The sequence below is a fragment of the Crinia signifera genome, chromosome 1 (assembly GCF_055691185.1).
Source record: "Crinia signifera chromosome 1, ASM5569118v1, whole genome shotgun sequence".
NCBI lineage: Eukaryota > Metazoa > Chordata > Amphibia > Anura > Myobatrachidae > Crinia > Crinia signifera.
The window spans coordinates 24,707,907-24,731,835 of record NC_139217.1 but is presented as its reverse complement, the minus strand read 5'-3'; the positions used below and the strand labels follow the sequence as shown (position 1 = coordinate 24,731,835).

General features: G+C 47.3%; 1 protein-coding gene across 1 annotated transcript in view; it reads right to left on the bottom strand.

The window, feature by feature from the left end:
- Positions 1 to 23,929, bottom strand: part of SUCLG1 (succinate-CoA ligase GDP/ADP-forming subunit alpha) — a 51,538-nt gene that overhangs the window by 14,570 nt on the left and 13,039 nt on the right. The window contains exons 2-7 of the mRNA XM_083179987.1: positions 20,193 to 20,296; positions 18,174 to 18,290; positions 17,855 to 18,067; positions 15,512 to 15,569; positions 4,313 to 4,396; positions 2,922 to 3,073 (exon numbers count right to left, since the gene is read on the bottom strand). Coding sequence (XP_083036113.1) covers positions 2,922 to 3,073; positions 4,313 to 4,396; positions 15,512 to 15,569; positions 17,855 to 18,067; positions 18,174 to 18,290; positions 20,193 to 20,296 — 728 coding nt within the window. The remainder of the gene's footprint in view (positions 1 to 2,921; positions 3,074 to 4,312; positions 4,397 to 15,511; positions 15,570 to 17,854; positions 18,068 to 18,173; positions 18,291 to 20,192; positions 20,297 to 23,929) is intronic.

Genomic DNA, 23,929 nt, shown 5'->3' with positions numbered 1-23,929 from the left:
TATTTAACATCTTTTCCACATTTCCTACACGAGATTGTTTTATGCAAATGTTGTAGCTCTCTATTGGCTACGGTAATATGATAGGCTGCCGTTGGGAATGGCCGGAAGTTCTTATTGGCTCCAGTTTAGTACATCTTTCCTTTTGCTCATGCCGTGAGATGTAACGTAATCTCTTCCACATAGGCACAACGTTTCTGGATGATTCTGGTTCTCGCTCTCGGCCAAGATGTTACTTTTGTGCTCCGGTGTGTATCCTGGTGTTTAAACGCTCTGACATTAAAGGATTAAGTAGATGAATGCCTATTGGTGGTGCAAATATATCACTACGCCTGGGGCTGCGCGGCTTAATACGGCAATTTAACAAAAGAAAAGAGGACAACTGCATTGGCTGTAAACACACTTTGTTAGACGCTGGTACAGAGACTTGCAGAGCTGGAACGGCTGCTCATTACCGGGAGAACAAGCACATCACGGTTTAACGTTGTGTATTAGGAGTTGCCTAACAGGATGCAAATTTAAATGGGCAACTCAGCAGCGCGACATATCTACATTAATACCTTGAAAAACCGATCCCCATGACCTAACACAACTGCGCCCACCCTGCTATATGCGTATTGTGCACCCAAGCTATTTCCCCCCCCCCCCCCTGTGTGTTTTTTCTACTAGCTGTAATACTAAATCCATCGTACTTTAGGGCCAATTCAAGCCTGTTCGCACAGGTCAGAATTTGTCCCCGTCCCCAATGGTGGGGGTCTGTGCATGCAATTCATTCACTGGGGCGCTGGTTACCCGATTCATAGGCAGGTGGTGTCTCAGGGTGGGCACCTGGTATTTTACGGGCTTGCACACAAAAACGATGGACGCGCCCATGGAAATGCTGGATGGACCACAGCGAATGTAAGTGTGCCCCTGCCTGCTCGGGGCGGACTAATGACATCACATGGCGTCAGTGCCTGCCCCCAATTCGCAAAATACCTTCCAAAAGTAAGTGTAAGTGTATTACCAGGGCGCCCGGCTACGCTACGTTTTCAAGGTAGGCTAAGCGTAGCCGGCCCCGTGATAATACAGGAGGCAGCAGGGTGGTGTGGTTTATACTTACCCTCCTCCGGGCGGCAATCCCAGATGACTCCCCGGCGGCAGAACGGTTATTCCCCAGCGGCAGTGTTCAGTCACCTTCCTCCGGCACTCGCAGCAGACACTGTACGTAATTCAGCGTAGTGCCGCTGGTGGCACATCACATGGTTTCCCTGCTCCCTCAGCGGCACTACGCTAATTGCGTACAGCGTCCGTGGCGAGCACTGGTGCAGGGGGACTGAATGCGACTGCCGGGGAATCACCGTGGATCCCAGCGTGAGTCAGTGGGGATCGACGCAGTGCCCGGGCCGGAGAAGGGTAAGTATAGACCAGCCATTTTACCCCCAGTATCCACGTCGGTGTGGAGTTGATTTTATAAAGTGTGGCGAGTGCAGCGAGCCACCGTGCCCGAAGTGCGCTCGCCACACTTTATAAAATCAACTCCACACCGACGCGGATACTGGGGGTATGACGTGGATAGTGGGGATATTAAGCATTGTGTATTTATAGGACTCCAGGGCCACTTACATAGTTTACGTAGCCAGCATATTGCTGTATTGGTATTCTCAATACAGCACTACGTAAACTACGTAATGGGTGCCCCGATAATACACAAGTACCAAAGTAAGTCCTGGCTTACTGTGATCTGCAAACAGAGGAAAAATCATTTGATGGTAAAAGTAGACGTATGCTCGCTGCGTAGCGAGGGGATCCGGCCAGGTGGGGGGTGCGTTCGGTGGAGCGGTGTTAACCAGCTAGGTAGTGAATATATGCAGCCTAGTCTGAATTGTGCCCTATATGCTATGTCATATATGCTATGTTTTTTTAGGTCTGAGTCGTGCTGGAGAATATACGCTATATTAATAAAATTATTATTATAAGACAGAAGTGGGGCTGGAATTTCAGCCTGACTTATGTACTGGTAATGTAGGAACTACTGCTAGCTAACACTACAGGATTGTCTAGTGCGCTGGCACACGCTTATCCGGAAATCAGCTACCGCTCTGTCCTCTGGCAGTCATGGACGCCAGAGGACAGAGCGGTGTGGGATTTACGGACGAGACCTCTGTTATACACCATCAGCTACACCAGTCAAATGAGTGTTTAGCGACCCCATGACTTCCGGGCTCACAGTCAACTGTGCCGCCACCTCCGGGCTCACAGTCAACTGTGCCGCCACCTCCGGGCTCACAGTCAACTGTGCCGCCACCTCCGGGCTCACAGTCAACTGTGCCGCCACCTCCGGGCTCACAGTCAACTGTGCCGCCACCTCCGGGCTCAGTCAACTGTGCCGCCACCTCTGGGCTCACAGTCAACTGTGCCGCCACTTCCGGGCTCACAGTCAACTGTGCCGCCACTTCCGGGCTCACAGTCAACTGTGCCGCCACTTCCGGGCTCACAGTCAATGAGGCCTTCGAGAAAGGATATTAAAGTATCTGGACACGTCATCACTTAAAAATTATGATCTTTGGAGCCTGTCTGTGTCTCATAACCCCCACAGATCTGAAGGAGGCGATACACTACCTCATACATAACACCATTCATGCTTTCTGCAACAAGTAATTAGGAGAAGCCACCTAGAAACCCCTCAATCTAAAATAATAAAAAAAAAAATAATCTACGGCTACAAAGCGCAAATAAACTTTTCCCGATTGTGACAACTGTTTACCAGCGACACTGGTCTGTGGAGCGGAAGCAGCCATTCTGCATGCTGCCTCGATATTACCAAAAAGCAGCAGCCGGGCAGCACTGAAGCACAATGCCTCAATGATATCACTTGTTCCTACTGAACAACCCCAGAAAGAATCTGTAACACGTGTTTATCTACGATAAACTTAAATACTTACAGAATTGTTCTCCTTCAGGAAGTTGGCTGCATTTTCCTCTGCGCTGCCGCCAATCTCGCCGATTAATATGATGCCTTCTGTCTTAGGGTCGTTCAAGAAGACGTCGAGGCAGTCGATAAAGTTTGTTCCGTTGAACGGGTCACCACCGATACCTGCAAACCGAAAGGGGGGGGGGGGGAGCATGTTTCAGGCACGTTACCATTTAAAAGATTTTGTTAAGTTTCCTAGAATTTGTCAAAACCAGGAACCATTAACTTGAAACAGGACAAATAATCCAAAAGTTTGAAAAATAAATAATTAATTGTGCAAAATCTATCAACGCATTAACATTTTGAAAAATCTTGTGTTCACAGAAAATAAATATATATATATATATTATTGTAATACTTCTACGTAAAAAGAGAAAAAGCCAATCCTGGCGACCTCTGGGTATTGCTGACCATGCGATAAAGTGCTATACAGGCAGGAGTCATCTTATCAGAGGCGGAACTGCTGACTGTTTAAATAGAAACAGACTAACAGGTAAAATCGGCTGAAGACTAAACATGACAGAAGCATTACCGTAAAGTAGGGATTTCCCCCAACTCTGCACCTGCTCTGAGGGTAACGGCAAAGCTGAGTTTAAACCCATGGAGAATAAATCTAACTAACTGCAACCGCAAATTATTTGGTACCATAAGCACTTTTCATGTGCATGCAAGTAAACCAAATTGCAAGCTTTCAGTACCCCTTCAGTGGCACTCCCGAGAATTATCTGTGTTATGCTCCAGTACGGAGACTGTCAAACACGGAAAATTCTTGGGAGTCGCACTGCCTGCGCTCCCTCCTGCCGGGCAGTGGCGCTGAGCTGAGCTCTGAGATCAGCGCCGCGCTCAGCAGCTGCCAGCTCCAGCTGCTCGGCCCTGCCTCCTTCTCTCGGCTGTGTGCGACGTGACCTTGTAACGTCACGCCGCACACAGCCGGGTTGTCGGGGCAGGGCCGGGCAGCAGTGCTCAGCGGCGCTGCCCGGACCCGGGGGTTACAGTCGTCTTTGTTTTTATAGGGAGTGCTCCCCAGAAAAAAAACTCGCCCAGTGGTGTAGCGCTCCCTAAAAATAAAAACCCACCACTTAAGGGGTTAATGGAGGGCAACAATAAAACTATTTTGGATTTTATTCTAGAGACTATTCACACAACTAGTCGTAAGAAATGTACCCCATATTTAATTTTACAGTAATGTACTTTGCGCTTTTCTTTTGTACTTTTCCAAAAGCGAGAAGAACATGATGGGTGAATCTGGGGGTAGATAGCGCTGGGGTGTTATGCCAAGCATGACGGATACCCTACTTTAGAAATCCAACGGTTATCTTAGACTTTATCGGCTGGATAAACACAAAGCAGAGTAAAACGTACCGATACACAGAGACTGTCCTAGCCCGACCTGCGTCGTCTGATGCACAGCTTCGTAGGTCAGCGTTCCTGATCTCGACACGATACCTGCGGGTGAAAGAACGCACAGAGCCCTCTCAGAACATTGTGTAACGGGAAAGTTCATGTTTATTTCAGCACTGCGGCAATGAAGTCTCTGAACTGTGCTGACACGCTCGTGTTTCAGGAAATCAACAAGGCAAAAGCTTACGGGCAACCGTCCTTCAACCGTACAGATATTGATGCGTTTTACTCCAGGCGTCAGGCTGTGATTAGAGCTAATCTAGACGCCATGGGAGTTCAGCCACTGTACTGCACAGAGCTCCCATACATCAAAATACAGTGACCTGCGCTACGCAACCAGAGAAAAGCTTCTATGGCGTGGGATGCAGATTTTTTTCCCCCTACCATTACATAATTAGCTGTGTAATTTGCTGTGCATGTCTACTTTCAGCACAAAGCATTATAGCTAATTAGGAAACTGAACTGGTGGAAAAAAAAAAAGGATCAGTTCAATAACAGATTCAACATAAGTGTATATCTGCAAATAGAACTGAAGTGCAGTTAAGGTCCCACAGATATTTACAAAAAAAATAAAATAATGCTGTACAGTGTCCAGCGAAGGTACTCTGCTGCCACCTAGTGGTCCTATTATAGAACTGAGCTGAGGTACAGTTCTCTGACAGAAAATGAACATCCTTTATTTATATGCAGACTCAAGGGTTCCACATAGGGTGACCAACTCATCCCTTTAATCCGGGACACGTTAATTACACAGGTTCTGTGGCTGGCTTTCACCTGGTTTTAAACTGCCACAGAACCTGTGTAATTAATGTGTCCCAGATTAGAGGGATGAGTTGGTCACCCTAGTTCCACAGAACCCAACAAAAAGGGGGTGATTCATTAGTGGGGCAAATTGGCACATATGCAGATCCCATTGTGAACGCCTTCAATGACTATCAGTCGCCGAGGTGTTCGCAAAGCGGGAGAGGGGTTGGCAGAAGCCGCAGCACTGGAACGCAGGAAATAAGAATCAGAGTGGCAGAAACAGAGGGCTAGGTGCCATTGTAGAGATTATGGAGTGGAGGACAGTCTAATGGGGATATCCTATTATCCTTGGTGCCGCTTCCGCCAATAAAGATATCGCGATTAATGACCGATGTCTATTCTCACGTTATACAAACACAGACTAGTGGTTGAGCGAAAAAGTATGGGCAATACTGGTGTAATGGTTAGCATTACTGCCTCACAGCACTGATGTCATGGGTTCAATCCCCACCATGTGTTATATATACGGGCAGTACGGACGGTGTACTGGTTACATTACTGCCTCACAGCGCTGAGGTCATGGGTTCTATTCCCACCAAGTGTTATATATACGGGGCAGTACGGACGGTGTAATGATTAGCATTACTGCCTCACAGCACTGAAGTCATGGGTTCTATCCCCACCATGTGTTATATATACGGGGCAGCACGGATGGTGTAATGGTTAGCATTACTGCCTCACAGCACTGATGTCATGGGTTCTATCCCCACCATGTGTTATATATACGGGGCAGTACGGATGGTGTAATGATTAGCATTACTGCCTCACAGCACTGATGTCATGGGTTCTATTCCCACCATGTGTTATATATACTGGGCAGCACGGATGGTGTAATGGTTACATTACTGCCTCACAGCACTGAGGTCATGGGTTTTATCCCCACCATGTGTTATATATACGGGGCAGTACGGACGGTGTAATGGTTACATTACTGCCTCACAGCGCTGAGGTCATGGGTTCTATTCCCACCATGTGTTATATATACTGGGCAGTACGGATGGTGTAATGGTTAGCATTACTGCCTCACAGCACTGATGTCATGGGTTCTATCCCCACGATGTGTTATATATACGGGGCAGTACGGATGGTGTAATGGTTATAGCATTACTGCCTCACAGCACTGAGGTCATGGGTTCTATCCCCACCATGTGTTATATATACGGGCAGTACGGACGGTGTACTGGTTACATTACTGCCTCACAGCGCTGAGGTCATGGGTTCTATTCCCACCAAGTGTTATATATACGGGGCAGTACGGACGGTGTAATGATTAGCATTACTGCCTCACAGCACTGAAGTCATGGGTTCTATCCCCACCATGTGTTATATATACGGGGCAGCACGGATGGTGTAATGGTTAGCATTACTGCCTCACAGCACTGATGTCATGGGTTCTATCCCCACCATGTGTTATATATACGGGGCAGTACGGACGGTGTAATGGTTACATTACTGCCTCACAGCACTGATGTCATGGGTTCTATCCCCCCCATGTGTTATATATACAGGGCAGTACGGATGGTGTAATGATTAGCATTACTGCCTCACAGCACTGATGTCATGGGTTCTATTCCCACCATGTGTTATATATACGGGGCAGTACGGACGGTGTAATGGTTACATTACTGCCTCACAGCACTGATGTCATGGGTTCTATCCCCCCCATGTGTTATATATACAGGGCAGTACGGATGGTGTAATGATTAGCATTACTGCCTCACAGCACTGATGTCATGGGTTCTATTCCCACCATGTGTTATATATACTGGGCAGCACGGATGGTGTAATGGTTACATTACTGCCTCACAGCACTGAGGTCATGGGTTTTATCCCCACCATGTGTTATATATACGGGGCAGTACGGACGGTGTAATGGTTACATTACTGCCTCACAGCGCTGAGGTCATGGGTTCTATTCCCACCATGTGTTATATATACTGGGCAGTACGGATGGTGTAATGGTTAGCATTACTGCCTCACAGCACTGATGTCATGGGTTCTATCCCCACGATGTGTTATATATACGGGGCAGTACGGATGGTGTAATGGTTATAGCATTACTGCCTCACAGCACTGAGGTCATGGGTTCTATCCCCACCATGTGTTATATATACAGGGCAGTACGGATGGTGTAATGGTTACATTACTGCCTCACAGCGCTGAGGTCATGGGTTCTATTCCCACCAAGTGTTATATATACGGGGCAGTACGGACGGTGTAATGATTAGCATTACTGCCTCACAGCACTGAAGTCATGGGTTCTATCCCCACCATGTGTTATATATACGGGGCAGCACGGATGGTGTAATGGTTAGCATTACTGCCTCACAGCACTGATGTCATGGGTTCTATCCCCACCATGTGTTATATATACGGGGCAGTACGGACGGTGTAATGGTTACATTACTGCCTCACAGCACTGATGTCATGGGTTCTATCCCCCCCATGTGTTATATATACAGGGCAGTACGGATGGTGTAATGATTAGCATTACTGCCTCACAGCACTGATGTCATGGGTTCTATTCCCACCATGTGTTATATATACTGGGCAGCACGGATGGTGTAATGGTTACATTACTGCCTCACAGCACTGAGGTCATGGGTTTTATCCCCACCATGTGTTATATATACGGGGCAGTACGGACGGTGTAATGGTTACATTACTGCCTCACAGCACTGAGGTCAAGGGTTCTAGCCCCACCATGTGTTTTATATATAAAGGGGCAGTACGGATGGTGTCATGGTTAGCATTACAGCCTCACAGCACTGATGTCATGGGTTCTATCCCCACCAAGTGTTATATATACGAAGCAGTACGGACGGTGTAATGGTTAGCATTACTGCCTCACAGCACTGATGTCATGGGTCCTATCCCCACCATGTGTTATATATACGGGGCAGTACGGACGGTGTAATGGGTAGCATTACTGCCTCACTGAGGTCATGGGTTCTATTCCCACCATGTGTTATATATACGGGCAGTAAGGACGGTGTAATGGTTAGCATTACTGCCTCACAGTACTGAGGTCATGGGTTCTATCCCCACCATGTGTTATATATACAGGGCAGTACGGATGGTGTAATGGTTAGCATTACTGCCTCACAGCACTGAGGCCATGGGTTCTATCCCCACCAAGTGTTATATATACGGGGCAGTACGGACGGTGTAATGGTCAGCATTACCGCCACCAGCACTGAGATCATGGGTTCCATTCCCACCATGGCCCTAACTGTGCAGAGTTTGTATATTCTCCCCGTGCTTGCGTGGGTTTCCTCTGGATACTCCGGTTTCCTCCCACAATCCAAAAATATACTGGTAGGTTAATTGGCTCCCACAAAATTAACCCTAGAATGTCTGTTTGCGTGTACATGTGGTATGGAATATAGATTGTAAGCTCCACTGGGGCAGGGACTGATGTGAATGTTCAAATATTCTCTGTGCAGCGCTGTGGAATATGTGTGCGCTGTATAAATAACGGTTTAAAAATAGGTACTCTTTACTTAGAACGGCGCCCACGATTTTGATCGTGGGCATCGTTAGTAAAAAATCGCGGGCATCGCATGCACTAAAAAAATCGGATGCGATGCGACCGACGCGATGCCCGCGATTTCCCATAGGGAACAATGTTAAATGTCTCAATTGACCCGATTTTCCTGTTCAATGCCTCAATTGACCCGATTTTTCCATAGGAAACAATGTTAAATGGCCCACAGAGGCCAAATAGGCACCCTGAAGTGTGAAATGGCCCCCGCGAGGGGTGGCGGTACGCGTCCTACGACCTTTTCATACCCCCACTATCCACGTCGGCGTGGAGTTGAGAACAGAAAGTGTGGCGAGCGCAGCGCGCCACCGAGGCCGAAGCGTGGCGAGCCCCGCAAGGGGACACGGACAGCTGTGAAGCCAACGAGGGAACGCGTATACCTGTGAAGGTATCCGCTGCGCTCGCCACGCTTCGGGCTCATTGGCTCGCTACGCTCGCCACACTATTCTATTCTCAACTCCACGCCGACGTGGATAGTGGGGGTATGAAAAGGTCGGAGGACGCGTAACGCCGCCGCTCGCCACGCTTCGGGTTCACGTTGATCGTGGGGTGGCGTTAACAATTGGGGTGGCCATTTCACACTTCAGGGTGCCTATTTGGCCTCTGTGGCCCATTTAACATTAATTCCTATGGAAAAATCGGGTCAATTGAGGCATTGAACAGGAAAATCGGGTCAATTGAGACATTTAACATTGTTCCCTATGGGAAATCGTGGGCATCGCGTCGGTCGCATCGCACCCGATTTTTTAGTGCATGCGATGCCTGCGATGGCCCCCCTACTAAGTAAAGAGTACCAATAAATAATATGGGGGATAAATCCCCAACCCAAGTGTTATCACAGGTCCTGCAGGCTGCTTATCGGACCATTTCTTTGTATGCGGTCCCGGACCATTATTAATGAACAAAATACAAAACAAGATCTATATCTATCTATCTAATATACATACACCTATATATAATTGTAATGATTGCCTTAGGACACAAAGAATAAAATATCACTTAGGTCCATTTACTGGTAGGAAATACTGAAGGTGCTACAAAGTGGCTGTAAGTTTTACCTGCGACTATGTTTAATCCTCGTTACCCGACACTAAAAGCGTTCTGCCTGCACATTTTACAATACAGTTTTTATTCTGCTCCACACTGAAGGAAGCGCGGAGACCGCCATTAACCGTGCGCTTTACGAGCGCACCAAAAATATATATCTACAAAATGTAATTGCACTCCTATTTGATTTTTCAATTTCCAGTTTATAGGTACTATCCTGAGCACAGAAAGGTTTGGAATACTAATTCGTCCTGCGCCCGCAGAGGGAACTATAAACAAGGAAAAAAATATTATACAAAAAAAATAAAAAGAAATACTAAAAACCAACATTTAATTATGAGCTTAAAAAAAAAAAAAAAGGAAATAAGTAAAAAATAAAAAAGCCGGGATTATTAGTCACAGTTACTGTACATGACCCCTAATTATACCTACGTGGAACTATTTTATGCTTTTAAAACCTTTTCGTGACTTCCATAAAGATATAACTGTACAGTAGCTTAATAAGGCCTATTTTACCTATCCGCGTGCGCAGCGGTTGTTAGTTCAATGGTTCAGTCTGAAAGATAAATTTGCCAGACAGATAGATCCGAATTCAAGCCGCCGAGAACTAAGGTGGGCGTGACAGGCGCTGTCTGGTAGAGCGTGTGCATCCACCGCATGGCCACAACTGACATGCGGTGACAACCGTGTGACCGCATTATGGGGGGGTAAGCAATCTGGGATCACGGCTGTCGATCCCCGCCGACAGCCGTGATCCGGGCCCGTTTGCGATCAGATCGACCGCATAAGGACAGACGGGATTCAATGTCCCGCCTGCGGATGGGCGCAAAGGGGGCGTGGCTGCGAAAACGGCTGTGGATTGTCGATCTGCGGCTCGAATAACGACAATCCACGGCCGTTATCGCCACAACGGGCCCGACAGCTTCTGAAGTCGGCCCGTTCTGCCGTGATCCCGCGTCAAAGCGGTCGATAATGACGGCATTGAATAGGGAGCGTCTGTTTTGCTGATCATATGCATGGCTTGTACTTATTACAGAGTCAGGGTATATAATGTGTGGCCCAGCCAGAGGTTATAAGCCTCAGAAGGCATCCTGGACAGTTATTCCTGCATACACTAATTCCTGTGGCTGCTGTGTGGGCTGGCACTGAATGATGAAACACATAAAGGGGGCCCTGTATATGCTTGTGCCGGGTACGGCGACACCATAAATACCGCACTCCCTAAATGACAACAATCACTCTTGTTTATCCTCTTTGTGCTGCAGGATAAAAACGAGGGGAAGAGGAGATGGTACCGCAAGGACACAATAACTCCTCATGAAGAGGACTTTCTTCTCTGATGAAAAACCTAGGTGCATTTAGAGGTGTTCGCTGGAGGCCATAAATACAGCACAGCCGCTTCCTCTCTGTGTATATTTCATTCCAGCAGGAGAGCTATGCTTCTGTCAGATATTCTATATATAAAAATAGGAGCTGTGGGAAGACCTGCACTCTCCACAACTGCAGTACAGTATGTGCACTGAAGGGGCAGCAGCACATTTATTCCATATGGTCCCCTTGTTATGCATGTCGGGTGCAGTGGGGCACCTAACATTACAATAATAATAATAATAATAATAATAATAATAGTAATAATATAGGATACAAAAAGTATTTAAATAAAAATATTTAAAAAATATCATTATTATACCAGTATGTGTATTGTTATGAATAATAAATAATAAAAAAATATTTTCTTTTTAAATAAAACAAAATCGTTAATCTAATATTAACCCCCTTGAGTGGTGGGTTTTGCTGGGGTAGGACAAACCTACCAGGGCGGGTATGTCCTGCCCCAACAAAACCAACCACAGAGCTGTGGGCCACCCCCTGCATCTCTCATTCCAGTCGCTCCCTCTCATCTCTGCTCCAGCGCCGTACGCCGGAGCTCCTGAGTCCTTTCGCTGCCCCAGTGGCCGATCATAATAGGTGGCAGGCTCGGGGATGTTCGGGGCGGCTCGGTAGGACTCCCGAAATACCGAGTCCCCCACGAACATCCCCCGAGCCTGCCGCGTGCTTATTACTAGAACTAATGGCTGCGGGGGCAGGTGAGCTCCGGCATACAACCACCGGAGCTGAGGGGGATTGATGGGAGGGAAGATCAGAGCGGCCACTGGGGGGGTCCCTGGACAGGTGATGTGCCAGTGGTGCAACCCTGGACACCAATGGCACACACCTTCATTTTAGTGGCATGCCTGGAAATTTTCTAGGATAGCCCGCTGCAGGCTGTATCCGGGCATACCACTCAAGTGGTTAATATTTGTATTATTAATAAATATTCTAGATCAAATATGGATAATAATAATAATAATAGTTAAAAAAATAAAAAAAACATTTAAATAAAAAAATATTTAACAAAATATTTTTATACTATTATTTGTATAAATGACATTTTTAATAAAACTAGAGGATCAAAAATTATTTAAAGATATAAACAAAATCTAATAATGAGACAAATAAGGAAAAAAGTAAATACAAATATAAAATAAATCAAAAAAAGTACAACAATATATTATTAATAATAATAATAAATGTCCCATCTACCATTGCAGCTCTAGAGCCGTCTTCGATATATGTCTTCATTCCGTTACATATAATGTATGTATATACGGACCAAATATTCAGCTGCACTTTACCGATGGTAATAGAACAGCAGTGAAGGGGCGTGGACCATCGGGTTGACCAGAAAGAGGTCGTCAGTTAACAGCATGTCAATCGAATAAAAAGGTCGACATGAGAACGGTCTACACAGGTGTCTAATACCATGTGAATGGTAAATAATAAAAAACGTGAAAGAAAATGAATAAAATAACACTTTTGTCAATCAGTGTAATGCCGACCTTTTGCAGGTTGAGCACAAGTTTGACCCAATTACTGTTGGTTTATCAAGAACCGGTAATAATGAGACACTTATGTTACGCACCGTTGTTTCGGTGTCCATATAGAAACCGTCACATTCATATTTCCTATGTACTGCCAGCTACTTGCTGTACTGCGATGCACCCCAGTGTAGGGATAACCCTGAAAGTAGCCACATGTTACTGTGGAACACATACACAGGACCAGCATTCGGGAGGCCAGCAGTCAGAAGACCGACAGCAGCATCGCTATTATGACAATCCCGACAGGGGGTGGGTAAGTATACTTACCGTAACCCATCCTACCTACCTGATACCTAAACCTACCCCCCCCCCCCCTTTATCCCCCTCTCCCCTACCCAACACCTAGGGCCTGTACCTCACTGTATAAAACCAGTACTGTAATAAGCATACCAAATGCAAATAGTATTTTATTATTTGTGACTATTTACACTATAGTGCTAGGTGACTTTTAAAACATGGTTCTAGCAGTTTTAAAAGGGACGGGTCCCCGCAGGCGCTACCTGGACGGGTCCCCGCAGGCGCTACCTGGAAGGGTCCCCGCAGGCGCTACCTGGAAGGGTCCCCGCAGGCGCTACCTGGAAGGGTCCCCGCAGGCGCTACCTGGAAGGGTCCCCGCAGGCGCTACCTGGACGGGTCCCCGCACGCGCTACCTGGACGGGTCCCCGCACGCGCTACCTGGACGGGTCCCCGCACGCGCTACCTGGACGGGTCCCCGCACGCGCTACCTGGACGGGTCCCCGCACGCGCTACCTGGACGGGTCCCCGCAGGCGCTACCTGGACGGGTCCCCGCAGGCGCTACCTGGACGGGTCCACGCACGGGCTACCTGGACGGGTCCCCGCACGCGCTACCTGGACGGGTCCCCGCACGCGCTACCTGGACGGGTCCCCGCACGCGCTACCTGGATGGGTCCCCGCAGGCGCTACCTGGACGGGTCCCCGCACGCGCTACCTGGACGGGTCCCCGCAGGCGCTACCTGGACGGGTCCCCGCAGGCGCTACCTGGACGGGTCCCTGCAGGCGCTACCTGGACGGGTCCCTGCACGCGCTACCTGGACAAGTTTCTGCCGACACGTGGATACCGGGGTACTTTAAAGTTGTAGCACACATAGTGGAGCAGCTCACATTGGAGCTTCTCCTGGCGAACCCATTGCCATTTACCAGACGCCCTCCACCGGCTACCCCGTCCTCCCCCATAGATGCCTGCACCCCCTTCTCCCTGAAGCAGAGATGGGCAGGGAACCCGCTGCCCACTGCCGTGCTGACTGGGATGCCCGAGCATGTGAGATGCTCGAACGTCCCTGTCAGATGGAGCTGCTGTCCGCCAGCCTGCACCAGCTCAGGAGATCTGGCGATACTGTAGTTCATGCTGGCTGACAGGCGCGACATCTGTAATTAGCGCCTTATTAGTGATTGCCAAACCAACACTACCCTAAATACAGCTGACTTGCAGAGTAGTCCTCTGTGAGAGAATGTATTAAGGGTAGTGCTGTTATTGGTACACTTTCTTTGTTTTCTACAGCTGCGCGGAGACGCCTCGGCAGGCGCCGCGCGGAGACGCCTCGGCAGGCGCCGCGCGGAGACGCCTCGGCAGGCGCCGCGCGGAGACGCCTCGGCAGGCTGCTGGACCCTAGGGGTGGTCTAAATAAACCACACTTCGAAAATGTAGTCCTCCGACCCACTAAAGATATTCCATATGATTAAAAAATAAGTTTAACACAAAAAGCAATAACTAAGAGCACAGGTGGCGCACACAAACGTACGGAACAAGCGCCGCCTGTAGCGTGCTCAACAAAATAGAATGGACAATTACCAACTATGTTTCTGGCAACTTGCTCTTAAGTGCACCCTCACCTCAGTTATATATGGTCAATTCTGGCTCAATAATTTCATTGTGCATCCAATGAAGACTGATCTGACCAAAAGTGTTCTGGAAGTTAAATAGTTGGGACATTTGTGGGATCTATCAGATGAGCTGGTGGGTTTATGCTTGATCTAAACAGAACAACTTTCAATCCTAGGAGCACAACTTAAAAAAAAATAATAATAATTTTATTTGATCTTGCTAATAGAAGCAAAATCATATGCTTTTAATAGCACTCAATGCAGATTCGATCCCAATGCGCGCTCCCGTATAGTGGAAATCGAATAGAAGAAAAGTCTTTGTAGGCCAGACCGTCTAGTGGAAATCGAATAGAAGATAGTACAATTCTTGTGTTCTCTGCTGCATTTGATTCAGATTCAATCTCCTGCCTTAAGGATCAGGAACACGGCGATCGAATTGAAACTGCACAGTGCACATCGGATAGTAAATCGAAAGGAAAATAGAGAAAATCGAAAAGAAGTAGAAAAAACTTCAGAACAGGTCGAACAGACCAAATCTAATTGACTTGAATATGGAATCGAACTGTGAGTACCCGCTTTTATTATTAGCTACTGTATAAATCATGGGCAGCTGCACCAAAGAGACAAGAAATTAAAAGAGTTGCTGGCAAATTTTGTATCCAACACTGGATGAGACCCAGATAATCCGACAGTGACAAGAGCAGGAGATGATCAAACTTCTGCTCCTAGCCATAGCCAAGCCGGACGAGGTGATAACTATTGGAAAGGATGTACTTGGTGTGAATGTACTTGGCTTTCTTGTTGTGTTGCTGGGTTGTTACTGATACGATTAGCCCAAAGCCTGCCCGGCCACCATCGCAGGTAGACAGAAGCACCAGAAAGACATCCATTGCAGCAGTAAGTGTGATGAACATAGTATTGTGAGACCCGCACACACACACACCAGGGAAAGGTGACAGATATAACGAGTCACAATAACAGTCACTGACTTAGGTACTTACCAATTCGCCCTTTCTTATGGATGTGGCCTGGCATGATCCCGATTTTACATTCTCCAGGCTAGAAATGCATTGAAACAAAGTAAGCAAGATAAAAGTCTACAGCAAGAAACAGCATGTCGGCAAATTGAACAATATGATGCCACTAAACAATAGTCAGGACAATAACCGTTATATATATCAGTTGTCCCTTGCAGGCGTATCCATACAGCCTATCTAGGTAAATCATCAGGCTGGCCAATGGGCCTTATTCTGATCTAGTTTCATCTCATCCCATCTGTGCCACCAGGCGGGTGAGGCAGGAGGAGGAGGGGGGGGGGGGGGGGTGTCCCTCTCAGGGTATAGTACAGATGTGACATGGTAACGAGTGACATTCTGCGCAGGGTTTATGTCACAGCATATCAAGATATAATCTTCAGTGTATAAGAAAACCAACATCCAAATTTGCCTTGGAATTATTGGACTCCTTAAAACGGGCGCCATTACATGGGGCGAAATTCGGCTCTTGCCAACTCCTCCCGAGTTCTGCGTCAGGCAGTGTCTAACCCCTACTCTGTGGGGTGTGTGATTAAATCAAATGTGCCTCTCCCAGCAGCCTATGTTATACCTCCTGCTGGTTTAAATCATCCAGCAATCAATATTTGGCATGAAAAAAAAGGATATGCAGGGTGAATTATATAGGCGCTTTGGTCTGATGTACGCATATTAGTAAATTCCTGATCCCAATGTGAATAAAAATATATTTATTATATTCTGGAACCAAATTGTTCCAGACAAACACGATCAGAAAAAAAGAAAGTTGTCTCTTTAAACTCACATTTAAGAATAGGACACAGTCCAGCTGCATATTTTTACAACAGGTCCTCACTAGGTTGAACGGGAAGGGAAAAAACAATATAAAGTTCGCACCTCCACTCCCGTATTTGACAGTCTTTAGATTTTTAGCTGCGTCTCTTAGCTGCAAACAAAGGTGGTGTAACAGAACTCGGCTCCTCCCGGCTTCCAGCGGTGCACGTGGGACAGGTCTGTTGTCCGGCTTCTATTTTTATTAGCCGGTTTCCAGCGGTACAGGAAAATAAACAAATCTTGTAATAGTGGGACCCGTATGGAATGAAAAAGATCCCTAAGCGGATTCAAATGCATTGGCAGCGGGTGGATGCGGTCACCCCTTATTTTATTCATTGGGTTGTGACACATCCGATATATTCAGGTCCTGGAGGATCATTCCATACGGGTCCCACTAGTACAAGATTTGTTGGTACTTGTGTAGTTTCATGGCGCCGTGCTACTTCCGGGTTCTACGCTCACCACAAACTATGTAAAAAAAAGTAACTTCACTCCATGCCAATATGGATAGGTCATACCTCCACTATCCATGTTGGCATGGAGTTGATTTTAAATAGCGTGGCGAGCGTAGCGAGCCACCAAGCTCGCAGCGTGGGCGAGCGAAGCGAGCCCCGCAAGGCGCCGTGAAACTACACAAGTACCGATTTGTTTCTTTGCCTGTACCGCTGGAAACCAGCTAAAAAAACAGAAGCCGGACAACAGACCTGTCCCACGTGCACCGCTGGAAGCCTGGACCACGGCTGCAGCGGGGAGGAGGCGAGTTATGTTACACCACCTTTGTTTGCGGCTAAGAGACGCAGCTAAAAATCTGCCAAATACGGGAGTGGAGGTACGAACTTTATATTGTTTTTCCCACCCCGTTCAGCCTAGTGAGGACCTGTTGGAAAAATGTACCGCTGGACTGTGTCCTATTCTTAAAATGTGTTTTTAAAGAGACAGCATCTTTCTTTTTTTCTAATGTGATCGTGTTTGTCTGGAACAATTTCTTTCTAGAATATAATAAATATATATTTTTTATTGACATTGGGATCAGGAATTTACTAATATCCAAATATATCTATAGCCACATACAGAGAGCGTCGGCCATGTCGAACGCAAGACACGCGGCGAAGTGTTACTCGAGGCTCATTGAAGAGCAGAATAGCGCATCCGAGTCACGGATAGCGCCCGCATCCGAGTCTGCGTCATGCGGGCGCTAGCGCCGATTATTGCAGCTATATCTGTACCTGAACATTTTACAAATATTGGGGTAAGTCTAGCCTATCTGCAGGTCTTGTCAAAAAATCCCGACCTCCTGCAGTGTGTGGCGGCATTCTCGATAGTGTCCGTACTTCCAATGGTTTATCCCATTGACCTCATCCTCTTTGTGGGAGGGCATATGCAAATTAAGTGTGTTTTGCAAAAACATCAGCAACAACCTATATGCCTTGCAAACATTAAAATCAGCCCTCTGTTTCTATACACTAATCTCGCCCATGTACCATAAAGCTGTAGACTCACATTGATGACTCCGGGACAATTAGGGCCGATGAGCCGAGTGGTGGGCTGACGGAGAAGCCGGTGTTTTACCCGTACCATGTCCTGTTGGGGGATTCCTTCGGTGATACATACTACAAGAGGCACCTCGGCATCAATAGCTTCATGGATAGCGGCAGCAGCAAAGGGGGGTGGCACATATATAACAGAGGCGGTGGCACCGGTCGCTGTCTTAGCCTGTGGAGGAAACATGGAAAGGATGGAATAGAATCCTATGTATGTTACATCAAAGTGGTAAATCACTGGTACCGCACGGTAGGTGGCGTCCGTCAGGGTCACTTACCTCTAACACAGAGTTGAAAACTGGTAAGCCAAGGTGGGTGCTGCCGCCTTTGCCGGGTGACACCCCCCCAACTAACTTTGTGCCGTATTCTAGAGACTGTTGGCTGTGAAACGTGCCCTGAAGAGGAAACACACATTTAGGAGAGAGTACAGCCAGACCCCAATGTATCCCCTTCCCCGGGTCCAACATGTTCTCTTCACACCCTTATGTCATCATGTCTATCAATTCTACGACTTATGAAAATACTTCTATGGGTAACGTGTGTTACACGGGGACCCGATTGTGGTACACGGGGACCCGATTGTGTTCTCCCAAATCCTCTGCAGAGATATCTGGATAACCAAAGTGCTCCAAATACAGGACACCTCAGGTGTGAGCTTGTGGATCCGGCTTCTCAGCAGCTAATGTATGAACAGCTTTAAGTTAAGCTAAGGGCAGGAACGTCTTTTCCGTTAGATGTGTATTTGACACCACAATCTCCCTGATTCTCTGCTCTTTCCACTAAATTCCATTCCCCTCCTCACATCATGTCACTGCCCCTGTCACATGCAGCCATGTCCTCACTGACACATCACCCATCTCCTGATATACTCTGTGCTGCTGAGGACCCTGCTCCTCCCACTATATAACTCTCAGTCTGTGGCTTCCTGCTGCCTCCATTCCCCTCACTGCCCGTCACATGCAGCCCTGTCCTCACTGACATCACTCATCTCCTGATATACTCTGTGCTGCTGGGGACCCTGCTCCTGACACTATATAACTCTCAGTCTGTGGCTGTTGCCTCCATTCCCCTCCTCACATCATGTCACTGCCCCTGTCACATGCAGCCCTGTCCTCACTGACACATCACTCATCTCCTGATATACTCTGTGCTGCTGGGGACCCTGCTTCTCCCACTATATAACTCTCAGTCTGTGGCTGTTGCCTCCATTCCCCTCTTCACATCATGTCACTGCCCCCGTCACATGCATCCCTGTCCTCACTGACACATCACTCCTCTCCTGATATACTCTGTGCTGCTGGGGACCCTGCTCCTCCCACTATATAACTCTCAGTCTGTGGCTGTTGCCTCCATTCCCCTCCTCACATCATGTCACTGCCCCTGTCACATGCAGCCCTGTCCTCACTGACACATCACCCATCTTCTGATATACTCTGTGCTGCTGGGGACCCTGCTCCTCCCACTATATAACTCTCAGTCTGTGGCTGTGGCCTCCATTCCCCTCCTCACATCATGTCACTGCCCCTGTCACATGCAGCCCTGTCCTCACTGACACATCACCCATCTCCTGATATACTCTGTGCTGCTGGGGGACCCTGCTCCTCCCACTATATAACACAGTCTGTGACTTCCTGCTGCCTACATTCCCCTCCTCATATCATGTCACTGCCCCTGTCACATGCAGCTCTGTCCTCAATAACACTCATCTCCTGATATAATCTGTGCTGCTGGGGACCCTGCTCCTCACACTATATAACTCTCAGTCTGTGGCTTCCTGCTGCCTCCATTCCCCACCTCACATCTGTCATCCCCCAATATACAGCTTGGTATTAAATCACATACATTGATATTTGCACTGCTATACAGCACTGGAGGACACCTACTTGGACTATTGCCTTGATATTGGAGAACTTATCTAGCCTTTCAGCTTGCTGTCAACAAAACACTAATGTCCAGTCCAATATCCGCACCCCTGGTCTGACTACACTCAAAGTCTTACAATTCCGCAGGTGACGTAAACAATACCATATATTTTCGCGATGCTTTCATTTAGTGTTCATTCTAGCTCCCACCATCTTTGAAAACCCATGCCGCTCCTGTTCCCTGCCTGGGATGTCGCGGTCTGCTGTGGTGTTTCTAGCACAGGTCTGGTTTGCATATCAATGCTGATATACAGACCACACTGTGCTAGAAGCCTGGTTTAAAGTGAAGTAACACCCTGTAGATGTGACATACCCATCTGTGCAGCAAGCATGCTGTTTATGTAAACACAGTGATAACAGTAATATAAGACGTACCTGCTTTCCAGTGAAACCCTGGCATATGACTTTAGTATCCTTATTAATGTACAAGTGTTTCCGGGAGGCTGTATAGGAGCTGTGCCTTACTCCATTCTGTTGCACTACAAAACAAAGAGAGCACAGAGTTCTCATATACAGTAATAAACCAGCAGATCAGTCATATTATACATTGAGCACTAGATGGCACTCAACCTGTCCCACATCTACAGTCACCTGGCTATCCTATCTGTTTTGTGCATTATCAAATACCATGTACAGTACACTATCCTGTTTCAATTAGAAGATCCCCAGTCAGAGGTAAAAGAGCATTAATATTCTTTCAAAGACCCAAGAAAACGTGCATTCGGCATGTTGTCATTGATGACCATTACCTGCGGCTTTATCCGTTGATGTAAAATGACAGTAGCAATGAATGCAAATAGCCTAATGTAGTTTTACATGCAACGGTCAACCACGCCAAAAACTAAAGGCTCTGAAAACCTGCTGTTTAGTAAATCTCTCCCAGGTCATACCATGAAACATACATAGAATACATAAAAATGGAATTTTGCATAGCCGCTAACATTTTCATTTATTTATGCTGCTAAAGGATTGTAGACTGTGATAGTTAAAAAACCATATGCCCACATCGGTCACCCAATTTCCCTGGAAATCCTGAACACTCTCTAGGTCAAACACTATTATGCGCACGCACACACAGAATGATCGGATAAATCAATCAAAAAATTTGGTTTCTTGACGAAAACGATAGAGCATTTTAGATCTAATCAATTTTAGTCATGACAACATGGACGAATGTTTAGACATTTATTTTTATATGGGATGCCAATTCCGGGATGGAAAAAATGCCCCGGGATTGGCATCCTTACTTGTGACTGTGGGTAGGAATGTAACGTGAGTCACATCTGTATGTAACTGTCACATGTCAAAATTTATTTTAGGTATATTAACATTCAGTGTGTGTGTGTGTGTGTGTGTGTGTGTGTGTGTGTGTGTGTGTGTGTGTGTGTGTGTGTGTGTGTCTCAATTGTAAGTTTAGGGATTAAGGGGGAAATTTACCAATATGAAAAACCTAGTTTTTCGTATTGGTATTTTCCCTACGGTTGCATACGACTGTTTGAGTCGTATGCAAACTCGTGTTCCGGAGGGTCAGTTACAAAGCAGTCAGATACGACTGCTTTGTAACCCTCCGATGGTGTAACCATCCGTATTAGCGGCCGTATATACGGCTGCCAATACAAATTATTTCTAGCAGTCTGCACGGATCAGTCAGATCCGTGCAGAGTGTAAAAAAAAAAATAGAAAAATAAATAAATGAAAAAAAAAACGGCGTGGGGTCCCCCCCACAGCTGTAACCAGCACCAGGCTGAAGGAGCCGGGGCCGGTAATTAAAAATCAGGGAACCCGACAAATAGGGGATCCCCGATTTTTAACAACCAGCCCCAGGCTCCAGGTCCGGGGCTGGTTCCCAAAATACGGGGGACAAAATGACTAGGGGTCCCCCGTATTTTAAGAACCAGCCCCAGGCACAACCAGCCAGCAGGGTAATGTCACAGCCGGGGGACACTTATAATATAAGGTCCCGCGGCCAAAACATTAACCCTACCGACCAGTCAGCCTGGCCAGGGGCCCTGGGGGAGTGGGGACCCCCCCAATGAAGGGGTCCCCCCCCTCCAGGACTTACCTGACCAGGCTGAAGCCTGGTGCTGTCCTCGATGCCCCTGGGCATCAAACTGATAGTGGTGTAAAAAATAGATTAAACTATTGTTTTTTACTGTGGCACTACAAGTGCCAGCAAGCTTGGACTTGGAGAACCACAAGTCCCAGCCTGCTGGGCATTAAAGGGCCCGCTGGCACTTGTAGTTCCACAGTTAAAAAAATAGTGCACAAAACACACTGACACACTTTTAAAATAAAACTTTAATACATCCATTACACACATACTAATACTTACCTTTCTTCTTCCCATAGGTAGCCCTGGTCCTGATGTCCTCCGGTCCTGTGTCGGCGTTCCTCTTCATGTCGACATCCTTCTTGAAGTCGACGTCCCTGTCGGCGATGGCGTCCGGTGTCCAGGTCCGACGAAATCCATTTGGGAAGCTGTGGAAGGAAACCATACTCACCTGTCCCAGCGCGACGTAGTCCAGGTAAGTGTCTTGGCAAAAAAAGTAACCGAACACCCCGAAACCAGCCGGACACGGAGACGCACGGTGTTTGTTTACATCGTGCGACTCCGCCTCCCGAATGCCGCTATTGGCCGCCTTGCGGCCTAGCGGCTCCTGATTGTCCGCTAGGCCGCAAGGCGGCCAATAGCGGCATTCGGGAGGCGGAGCCGCACGATGTAAACACCGTGCGGCTCCCTGCTGTCCGGCTGGATTCGGGGTGTTCGGTTTGTTTTTTTGCCAAGACACTTACCTGGACTACGTCGCGCTGGGACAGGTGAGTATGGTTTCCTTCCACAGCTTCCCAAATGGATTTCGTCGGACCCGGACACCGGACGCCATCGCCGACAGGGACGTCGACTTCAAGAAGGACGTCGACATGAAGAGGAACTCCGACACAGGACCGGAGGACATCAGGACCAGGGCTACCTACGGGAAGAAGATAGGTAAGTATTAGTATGTGTGTAATGGATGTATTAAAGTTTTATTTTAAAAGTGTGTCAGTGTGTTTTGTGCACTATTTTTTTAACTGTGGAACTACAAGTGCCAGCGGGCCCTTTAATGCCCAGCAGGCTGGGACTTGTGGTTCTCCAAGTCCCAGCTTGCTGGGGAGGCTTGCTGGCACTTGTAGTGCCACAGTAAAAAACAATAGTTTAATCTATTTTTTACACCACTATCAGCTCGATGCCCACCGCCCAGGGGCATCGAGGACAGCACCAGGCTTCAGCCTGGTCAGGTAAGTCCTGGAGGGGGGGGACCCCTTCATTGGTGGGGTCCCCACTCCCCCAGGGCCCCTGGCCAGGCTGACTGGTCGGTAGGGTTAATGTTTTGGCCGCGGGACCTTATATTATAAGTGTCCCCCGGCTGTGACATTACCCTGCTGGCTTGTTGTGCCTAGTTCTTAAAATACGGGGGACCCCTAGTCATTTTGTCCCCCGTATTTTGGGAACCAGCCCCGGACCTGGAGCCTGGTTGATAAAAATCGGGGATCCCCTATTTGTCGGGTTCCCTGATTTTTAATTACCGGCCCCGGCTCCTTCAGCCTGGTGCTGGTTTCGGCTGTGGGGGGGACCCCACGCCGTTTTTTTTTTTTTTTTATTTAATTTTTCTATTTTTTTTTACACTGAAGCCTGCACGGATCTGACTGATCCGTGCAGGCTTAAAGCAAATAGAACAGGAAAATGGTGTTCTATTTTCCTGTCGTATTTGCATGCCTGTTTTACACCACTAAGCAGCCGTATTATCAGTACGGCTGCTTAGTAAATCAGAAACCACCATTCTTTTGAATGGTCATTTCTGTCGTATCCTATCGATGGTGTAGACATTCGTATTTGTAAATACAAATACGAATGTTCCATCTTTAGGACTACGAATTGTTGTATTTTTGAGATTGTAAATCCCGAAAATACAAATTCGTAAAAAAAAAGGTGTATTTCTCCCTACGAATACACCTTTTTTCTACGAATCCATTTTGGTAAATGTCCCCCTAATTTACTAAAGTGTGAGTTTTTAGAGGAAATGTTGTGCATAGCAACCAGAATCTACGTATCATTTACCTTCTAGAACAGCCAT